The 9,057-nt window shown below is 48.8% G+C and overlaps 1 protein-coding gene and 1 long non-coding RNA gene across 2 annotated transcripts in view; both read left to right on the top strand.

Moving 5' to 3' along the window:
- The window catches only part of DDX31 (DEAD-box helicase 31), a 69,929-nt gene that overhangs the window by 14,883 nt on the left and 45,989 nt on the right, over positions 1–9,057 (top strand). Inside the window, 6 exon segments of the mRNA XM_081803837.1 lie at positions 907–948; positions 1,943–2,007; positions 3,571–3,690; positions 3,800–3,906; positions 4,930–5,165; positions 5,881–6,057. Of these exon segments, the coding sequence (XP_081659963.1) occupies positions 907–948; positions 1,943–2,007; positions 3,571–3,690; positions 3,800–3,906; positions 4,930–5,165; positions 5,881–6,057 (747 nt within the window).
- On the top strand, positions 6,069–8,792 carry LOC145717160 (uncharacterized). The gene is made up of 2 exons (XR_014140214.1): positions 6,069–7,228; positions 7,405–8,792. It is a non-coding gene; the product is annotated as an uncharacterized LOC145717160 (long non-coding RNA).

The raw sequence follows: 9,057 nt of genomic DNA, 5'->3' as shown, positions 1-9,057 counted from the left end.
TATTTGCCTAGAGAGGCAAGTTTAGATGAGGGTTTCTGTTTTCTATATCAAATGCTAATCACTTCCTTGCAGAGAGTTGGTCACGGAGACGGAGGTCTCTCCTTGGCCTGTCATACAGCCTGCAGCACCCTCGCTCGGCTCAGTCCTGCGAAGGAGCAGGCGTGAAGCTATTTAAATTTTTACAGCAGCAAACTTGCTGCTTCCATAAGATGCATCATGAATACTAAGCATATGGAAGCTATATACATATCTTTGGATAAAGGGATTATGTTGAGGCTTCTTGATAGTTGTTAATGGTTATAACCTACATTAATTTTCACTTTCTCTGGTTTCCACTGGGCTTGTTAGATTTTGTTCCTTTAATAAACTTGGGGAGTAACCACCTCTCAGTGCTCTATTTGGCATATTCGAAGGGTACCTCCTACGACCTTTAAAGCAATGTGCCCAGGGGCTAGCCTGTTGACCGCTATTCCAGGTTACTCCCTCCTGCATATTCTGTTCTCTGTCTTCCTGAAGGGGAGACACATTCAGGGTGATGCTGTTCCGCTTCTCCATCCGTGTGCGCTGTAGACTTGTACTTCTCTGTGTGGCACTCTGGGAATTTGAGCCAGCAGAGGGAGCACAAGACACTATTTTTGTACACGTCCAAGGAGTGGACGCAGGCTCTCTGTCCACAGTCTCCAAACTGACAGGTTCCGGAAGGAGTGTAAGAGCAAAGTGTATTGTTCTGAGTAGATGCTGTCTATCAGATTTTGTTTTTCTTAAATCTTAAGGTCCGAGTTGGAATCCTAATCACTTTACATTGTCTAAAGGTTTTTAAAAGGTTGGGGCTGAGGCAGGGCCGGGGATGGGGGGCGCAGGTGGGAACAACCTCGTTCATTACCTGTAACTTTTCACTCTTCACAGTTGGCTCTGCAAAGCTTTGACACTGTCCAGAAACTGCTTAAGGTAAGGTCAGCCGTGACTTCAGTTTTATCTTTGTTTTCCTTGACTTTTTGAGAAAAGACAAGTCTACCAGTCTTAGCGTCGTCTTCAAAAGGGAATTATTTCAGTTTTTCTGGATTCCCTGGGTTTCTCTGCTCTGCCCAGGTATAATTTGTAGGATTTTACTGATCTAGACTTTACTAACTGCTGATTTCTAGCTTAGTTGACTAGTGTTTCCTGTTGCTTATAGTCCTGTACTTTGTTCACCATGGTCCCTGGCAAGCCACACGTGGAGACTCACAGGGACAACCACGAAGTGATCACATGGAAAACTATGGGAAAGCCACACGTCGGGTTTAAGAAAGAAGCGAGAGAGGGCTTCAGAGCCAAAGCCTGCCAGCCTACCAAATTAGATCGAGAATTGATCTGTCTTTCTTTTGTCAGGGGTGGGGAGTAAGGAAGGTTTGTGCTTGGGTTTTATTGTACCCAGAAAGGTAAAAGGCAGTAGACTTAGGGAAATGTATTTTCAACTCAGGCTCCATGGGGAAAGGCAGAGAAGCTACGGGAATCATTTAGAAAGCTCCCATTTCTCTCGCTGTGCTAGATGCTGTAGAGCTGTGATTTAAGTGACTGCGGCTAGTATCCATAGCAGGGGTGATGTCTAGGAATTGTGTCTGCACAGTCACCCCTCCTACAATGAGAAGCCTGGGTCTTCCCTTCCAGCTTCTCTAAGGAAAAAGAATTTGGAATCAGTCTCTGTGTCTTCAGTAAAGGGGGCTTTGATGGGGCACCTGGGTGGCTCAGTTCATTAAGTGTCTGCCTTTGGCTCAGGTCATGATCCCAGGGTCCTGGAATTGAGCCCCGCATCAGGTTCCCTGCTCCGCGGGGAGTCTGCTTCTCCCTCTCCCATTCCCTGCCCCCCACCTTGTGCTTTCTGGCTCTCTCTGTCAAATAAATAAATCCAGTCTTTAAAAGGGGGGGGGCTTTGCACTCATTTTTGTCTGATATCATTCTGTAGCCATTTACCTGGATTGTGCCTGGAGTGTTGATGGGAGGAGAGAGAAGGAAATCAGAAAAGGCCAGGTATGGGGACCTTTGTTTGTTATCCATTCCTGTTTGGATCTGTCTGTTCTGCCTTCCTATTCAATCAGATTTGGTCCTTCTAAACCTGGAGAGAGCGTTATCTCAAACTGTGCTTCAGAGTCCCAGAGCGTAGGGACAGATTGAGGCAGCAGGGAGTGGTCACCTCTTGACGGTGTTGTCTTAAGAAATACTGATGAACCTACAAGGGGTTCCCTTCTGATGTGGTTGGTAGTGATGCTCACTATCCTCTTAAGTTCTGCCCCCCACCCCAGCATCCCTTAGTCCCCCTTGTTTGGTGTCCATCCCTCTTGGCAGTTCTCTTTTGTCTACAGTGGGAGTTTAGGGTCTGGTTGTTTGTCTGTACAAAAACAAGATCACAAACTTACATAATGCTCTAAACTCTGCTTTTTATATCCCGAACACTGATTCCTAGTTGGTATTAGAAGTGGTAATGGGGGTCAGGAGAAAATGTTGCAACAGGTAAATCCCAAATTGTCTGTATGCTTTTTGAAACATTTGTATTGTATTGTGTCTTAATGCTCAGTAGTAACACCCAGTCCCGTGTGTAGTTTGTAATCAGGAGTAAATATTAAACTTGAAACCTAAAAGTATTGGTTAGATTTGATTAAGCTATAAATAACAACAACAAACAACAGTGGAACAAACATATGGCAGTTTTCTTTTTCTTTCACATTTAAGAAGCCTGACGGTAGCCCATCCCAGGCTGGCATGGTGCTCTGGTATCAGGATCTAAGTCCCTTCTATCTTTTTGTACCACTAAGTGAGGCTTCCATTTTTAAGGGTACTCCATATTCTTAGGGAGTTGTTGGAGCTCCAGCCATTACATCTTGTTCCCTGCCAGGAGGAACAAAGATCATCATATGTCCTCCCTCCAGAGATACTTCTGGCTTTTGCATATTCCCTTTGTCCTTCTATCCCATGCTTGAACATAGGCACACGACCATACTTAACTTCAAAAGAGACTGGAAAATATACTCAGCTAAAAATTGGAAGCTTTAATTGCTATGGAAATACAGGATAAAGGATGTTTGGGAGTAAGAACTGAGATTTATTCTCCCTAGTCTACAGGACAAAGCTGGGCCCGCATTGTATGGACGTTACAAAAAAGATTCGGTATAAGAAAACATTCTAGCCGTTAGATCACATTTGTGTGGGATAACTCATTTAGGTTGGAGGTTCCCTGGCACAGAAACCTTCAAGAACAGGCTAGATGACCATCTATCTGGAATGTTCTAGAAAGAAAGGATCCATGGATCAGATAAAGGGCATTGGATTATATAGTAAAGATTCATTTCAAATTTAAGATTTTATGAATTTAATATAATTTTGGGTCTTAATAATCACATTCTATATGAAAGAAACTTTGGAGGAAAATGGAAACTCACATACATCTTTGTATCATTTGTCATCGTGTTTGTCATGGCTTCACGCTGTGCATGTTGGTACTAGACATGAATCTGTCTCCTGTGCCTATTTTTGGTGTTTTCTATTGATATAGGCCCATTCGATTTATTTTCTTTTATGATACATAATTTTAAACAGACTCCGCAAAGGAATAAATATCCTTATCTCAACTCCTGGGCGACTGGTGGACCATATAAAATCCACAAAGAACATTCATTTTCGTCGGATACGGTGGCTCATTTTGGATGAAGCAGACAGGTGAGCCTCACCCAGAAGCATGAAAAGTAGCAGAAAAGAGCTGCTTCTGCTGGCTCATTGCAGTCTTTACTTTGCATGTGGAGTAAAATTCCCTCTCTTGAAACCACAGAATCTTGGATTTGGGTTTTGAAAAGGATATCACAGTGATACTCAACGCTATAAATGCTGAGTGCCAGAAACGACAGAACGTCTTGCTGTCGGCGACACTCACGGAAGGTGAGTTGAAGAGGAGTGCTCTTTGTTCTTAACCAGGAGGGAAGACGTAGACGTAACGGCTGTCATTTGTCCGCAGTGGTTCTCAGCGCTGGGGGCAGAAGCTGAGGAGGCAGGTGTCCCTAAAGCACTGCCTTTTCAGACTCCTGTCTTGCCTCCCTCTTCTAGTCACATCAGGCTCCCCCGTGCTCCCCAGGGTGTGGGAGGGAGGGCAGGGCAGATCCAGAGCCACCTCAGTTAGGAGAGTGCTTCCGGTGCTCATGGCAGGGCGAGAGGAAGAGAAGAGGCTGACTCCCGTCCATCCAGAGGTTTCATGAGATTTTTTTGTGGGTGTTATCAGCCTACCTTTCTCTTAAAGAGCATTGACCCTTAAACAGAGACCTAAGTTCATTTCTGTCTTTCCATCTTCATGAGATGGACATTCTGAGCTCTCTTTCATAGATGGGGCACTGAGGCTTGGCAGAGTCACTCTCTCAACACAACCCAGCTCGCGTGTTCTCAGGTCTGGTTTACACGTTTTACTGGCCCTTTGACAGTATGCACATAACCAGTTCTTAAAATGTATCCTAAGTAACATTAATTTTGAGAGATAATCCATGATTCTGTGCTCAGAAGTTTGGGGAATGCCACACGTTTCCTCCTGCTCTTAGAAATTCCTGGTGTGTGTCAACACAATAAAGGTTCTGAGAAGGCCTGTAAACCTATAAAACCCTATGACAGAATTCTGTGACACCCTTTTATCAGTAGATAGAACTGTAGAACCCTTGCGGGGTGGGGCGGGGTGGGGGAGACAACTGTTAGTGTCCCTTTCAGTGGTCTTGCCCAGGTCAGAGTTGAGAAATGCTGGTGTGGAATCAGTGGGCCGCCTCCACCAGATCGAGCACAGGGCAGGCCCTTGCGGCCCTGGTGTTGCCCATAGGGAGCCTCTTCATCAGCCTGGACGTGTGGCGGGGGGAGTGCGCGTACGAGACTAGCCTCACGGTGTGCACCCCTCACCTGTTTTGCCTCTTTCACTTTCGCTCCAAGGTGTGACACGGCTAGCTGATATCAGCTTGCTCAATCCGCTCAGGATTTCTGTCCTGGATGGACACCGTGGCAAGTCGGACCCAAAGGGCAGAGCAGTTCCTGAGGCCTCCCCTCTCCCAGCTGGTGGTGAGCCGGACAGCTTTGCGATTCCGGAGAGTCTCGATCAGCATGTGACACTGGTTCCCAGCAAACTGAGGCTCGTCTCCCTGGCGGCCTTCATCCTACAGCAGTGCAAGGTGGGCCCGCACGCGAGGCCCGGCTCAGTCGAGGGAAGAAGGTCCCGTTTTGTTTGTGTCAGGTGTTGATAGCAGCGAACTGAGGGACCCTCACTTGCACACACGCACAAAAGTTTTCCAACTAAACCGTGTTCGCGAACGCAGACCTTACCAGTCAGCGGTTTCAGGGTTGTGGTAAAGAACCAGAGGTCAGGGATAGCTGCCACGTTTGACATGAAATCTGCCCTAATCCTCTTCTGGGCCTGAGAACCAGGAGCATCACAGGTAGCAGAAACATCTGAATGTGAGCAGACAGAGGGGCCCGGGCTCGTGGTTTTGAAAGAATCCCAGTATTTCTGTGTTTACAAGATCGCGTGCTAACTTTCCGTGGTATGTGGGAGAGTAGTGGGTGCGAGGGCTGGAGGGTGAACCTCACGTCTGCTGCGCGCGGCGAGCGCTGGATGTGTGCAGAGAAGAGGAGTGCACAGCCCCAGCCTACGGCGTGTTTGTCTGTCTCAGGTTTGGGAAACCCGGTCAAAGTTACAGCTCTACCATTTTCCTCTCATCTCCTCTTTGTAGCATGTTGTATCAAGGTTATTTTTGTAAAATCATTCAAAGCTGTCTGTCCCCGTTTCCAGATGGGGCTGGCAGGACGGTGTATTTTAGAGAAATACTCATTTTAGTGTCACCTGATCATAAAAACGTGGTGGTTCTTTCCCCCTTTGTACCAATGTAGTTTGAAAAAGACCAGAAGATGATCGTCTTTTTCTCGAGTTGTGAGCTGGTGGAGTTCCACTACCACCTCTTCCTACAGACCCTGCAGAGCCGCTCCGGGGCCCCAGCGTCAGGGCAGCTGCCATCTGCCTCCACGCCATTAAAATTCCTGCGGCTGCACGGCAACATGGAGCAGGAGGTGAGCACCGCGCCGTCCCCAGGAGTGGAGGCAGGCGCGAGTCCTCCGGGGTCAGCGTGGCCTTCCCTCTCGGATCCCACTGGGCTGGGTGGGAACGCGCCCCAGGCGGGCGACCTGCCGGCCCTGGAAGCAGACCCCATGGCTGCGTCGGTGGCGTGGGCAAGGGCGTCTATTGTTTCTGTGCGCTCTTGCTCTGGGAGCTGCCCTCTTCCACCTGAGAGAGCTCACAGGCCCGTCTTGGCCCGAGTCTGCCTCAACCAGCTGTTAAGGCAACAGAGTACCACTAAGTAGCTGGCACCAGGGAAGGGTTTTGCCTTTTTAGTACCCAGTGTGTAATTAGGGCTTGATGTCTTCAAATTAAGAGCATTAATGGAGCTAAATTGTGGATCCCATATGGTACTGCTGAGCGCGACTGCTGTCATTGTCAACAAGATACAGCGCTTTCACTCTTAACACCTTGGTTGGGAGAGGGGCTTCAGGGTCTCAGCTCTCTCTCGGTTCTGAGTTATACTGTTGTTCTGGAAGAAGAGAAGAACGTCTCCCTGATTTTAGATTCTGAGCCGCATGGCCCTCATTCCGTTGAGGGGGTCGGCGGAGAGCAGACTGAGGGGAGCGCGCTGGCGTGGAAGGAGGACGAGCGGGCCCTGCAAGGGGGAGCCATGTTGCCCTAGAAGGAGGTGACCATGCGCGCAAGATGGTTAGGGAGAGACGACCAGGAATCGGAGCAAGACTTGAAATACACAACATCTTTAAAGCTGAAGGAGACATTAAAGTCATCAAGTCCAGCCCCCTTCTTGTGCCCGCTTTTGTCGTTTTAATAATTAAGAATGTGGAGCCTCAGAAAAGGGAGCTTGCTCAAGGTCACTCAAGGACATAGCTTCTTATTTACCACAAGATTGGATAGAATTTCCTGAGTAGTCCAGCCTTTGTGCTTGGTTTTCAACTTCAAGGTCCCTGATTCAGTTGAGTTTGTGGATTTCATAATTTATTGCCATTTACAGCGTTTGTTCCTCACCTCTCGGTCTTTTTCACCCGAGGCCTTCTGCAGGGCGGGCAGGAGGGTGACGAGGGAGCTGGACACGGGCCCGGGAGGATCTAGGAATTTGAAGAGGCCATGTAAAAGCTTTGTAGTGAAATTATTTCAAACCGTTTGCCTCACGTTTGAAGGGCAGTGGTCCAGCAGGGCGCTCACGGCTGTATGCTCTGGTCCTGCCTCTGCCTTTACCAGCTGTGTGACCTCCGGAGAGCGTGTCACCTTCCCGTGCCCCAGTTAGCCCGTCTCTCAAAGGGAGGGGATACTAGTACGTACTTCACAGGTGGGTGTGGTGAGGCCCTGAGTGAACGCAGAGTACCTGCTCAGCGTAGGACCTGGTTCGTGCGTGCTCTGTGGATGAAGGTGCCGTTGCTGCTGCTGTTCTCGCTCTTTCCCGAACGGTCGGTCTGCCACTTACGTTGTTCTGTTTGTTAAGTGTTTCGCCTTCGTGGCCTTCTCATGAGATGGGTAGAAGATGGGAGGCAGTGCCTCTAGATACCGCTCTACTGGCGTTCTCGTCCCACGCTGAGCTAAAACCAGCCCAGTCCCATCTGTTGGCCGCTGCTCCGTGTGACCTTAGCATGGTCTCCCTGGTGGTTGACGTGGCCCTGACCACGTTTGTGAGTGTTAGGGAGCAGTTGCCGTTTGAAGAAGTTACTGCCTGATCGCTGTGAGGAACTCCCGGGTTTGGCAGTTTTTTCCTTACCCCAAATCTGAATACGTTGCGTCCAGTCCACAGGCCATCTCACGGGCTTTTATGAACTTCCCTGATTTTTTTTCTAATTTTCACTCTACAATGTATCCATTAAACATGACCCTTCTAAAGACCGTGAAGCACTCTGGGCAAGTGCAGCTGTCCTCCTCGGGGCCCGGCCACCGGCTCTGGCACACAGCTCCCTGGCTACAGGTGCCAGTCCGATCCTCTGCTGGGTGCATGTCCCTTGGGCAAGAAGTGACTTCACCTTTCTGTGCCTCAGTTCCTCCACCTGGAAATGGGGGTGGTGATAGTACTGCTCATGGGGTTTTGTGCGGATGAGACGGAGTTCAGGCCCACAGAGCATAGGCCGTGCGTGCTGGTTGTCATTACCCACCATGCCCAGTGAGCTGTGCCTGGGGCTTCCAGTCACGTGACCAAGGAGATGCACGGGAAGGACCAGAACGAGGTACACCCCAGTGGCGTGATGGCTGTGCCCGAGCAGAAGGAGAGACGTCACTTTTTCCTTTTTTCCACATTTTTCGTGGTTTGGTGGTATTCCTTTTTCTGTTGCTGACAGACAGACACGGCCAAGTCTGAGCTGCTCACCGTGCGGTGACTTGGGCCACGTTGAGCGTGCCCTTGGCAGGCCTTTCGAGTGGACACACCCTGTGGTACAGCAAGACTGCATTTAGGGTTTTACCCCAAGGGAGTGATGAAACACGTGTACAACAGATTATCTGTGAAGGTGTTGATTCCAGCATTGGGCGTAATAGCAAACAATCGGAGACAACCACGCATCACGTGCCCATCACGGAGCATCGACTGAGCTGAACGCAGATTTGTTGGCATGAAAAGACCTTCATATCCTGTTGGTACACGAGCATGTTAGTAGTAGAAGTAGAGTACTGCCATTCCTTAAGAAGCCACGTCTTGGGTCACGTGCCCAGAAGGGGTTGCCTGCGATGGGGTTTGTTTGCTTTGAGTGGTGGGACGATTTGGTTTTCTTCCTCTGACTTAAAATATATAACTTTCTCCAGTTGAAATATATGGTTTTATAATTTTTAAGTTTTCTTTAAAATTCATTTTTAAAAAATTGCTCTGCAGGAAAGGTGGTTGTTCTTCATGCCTCTGGACTACGTGGCATGAAGAAAAACGTGTTTAGAGTAACTTCTGAGTTGAGAACCGGGAGTAACAGTAACTTGTGGCCTTGGGCCTTGCCTGCTCCTGATATCGGCTGTTCCCTAAGGGTGTACCGCACCCCCCCCCCCCC

This window comes from Leptonychotes weddellii, chromosome 14 (assembly GCF_054177405.1).
Source record: "Leptonychotes weddellii isolate Sample4059 chromosome 14, ASM5417740v2, whole genome shotgun sequence".
Taxonomy (NCBI): Eukaryota; Metazoa; Chordata; class Mammalia; order Carnivora; family Phocidae; genus Leptonychotes; species Leptonychotes weddellii.
Note: the sequence above shows the minus strand (reverse complement) of the source record. Positions and strands in the feature narration are given on the sequence as shown.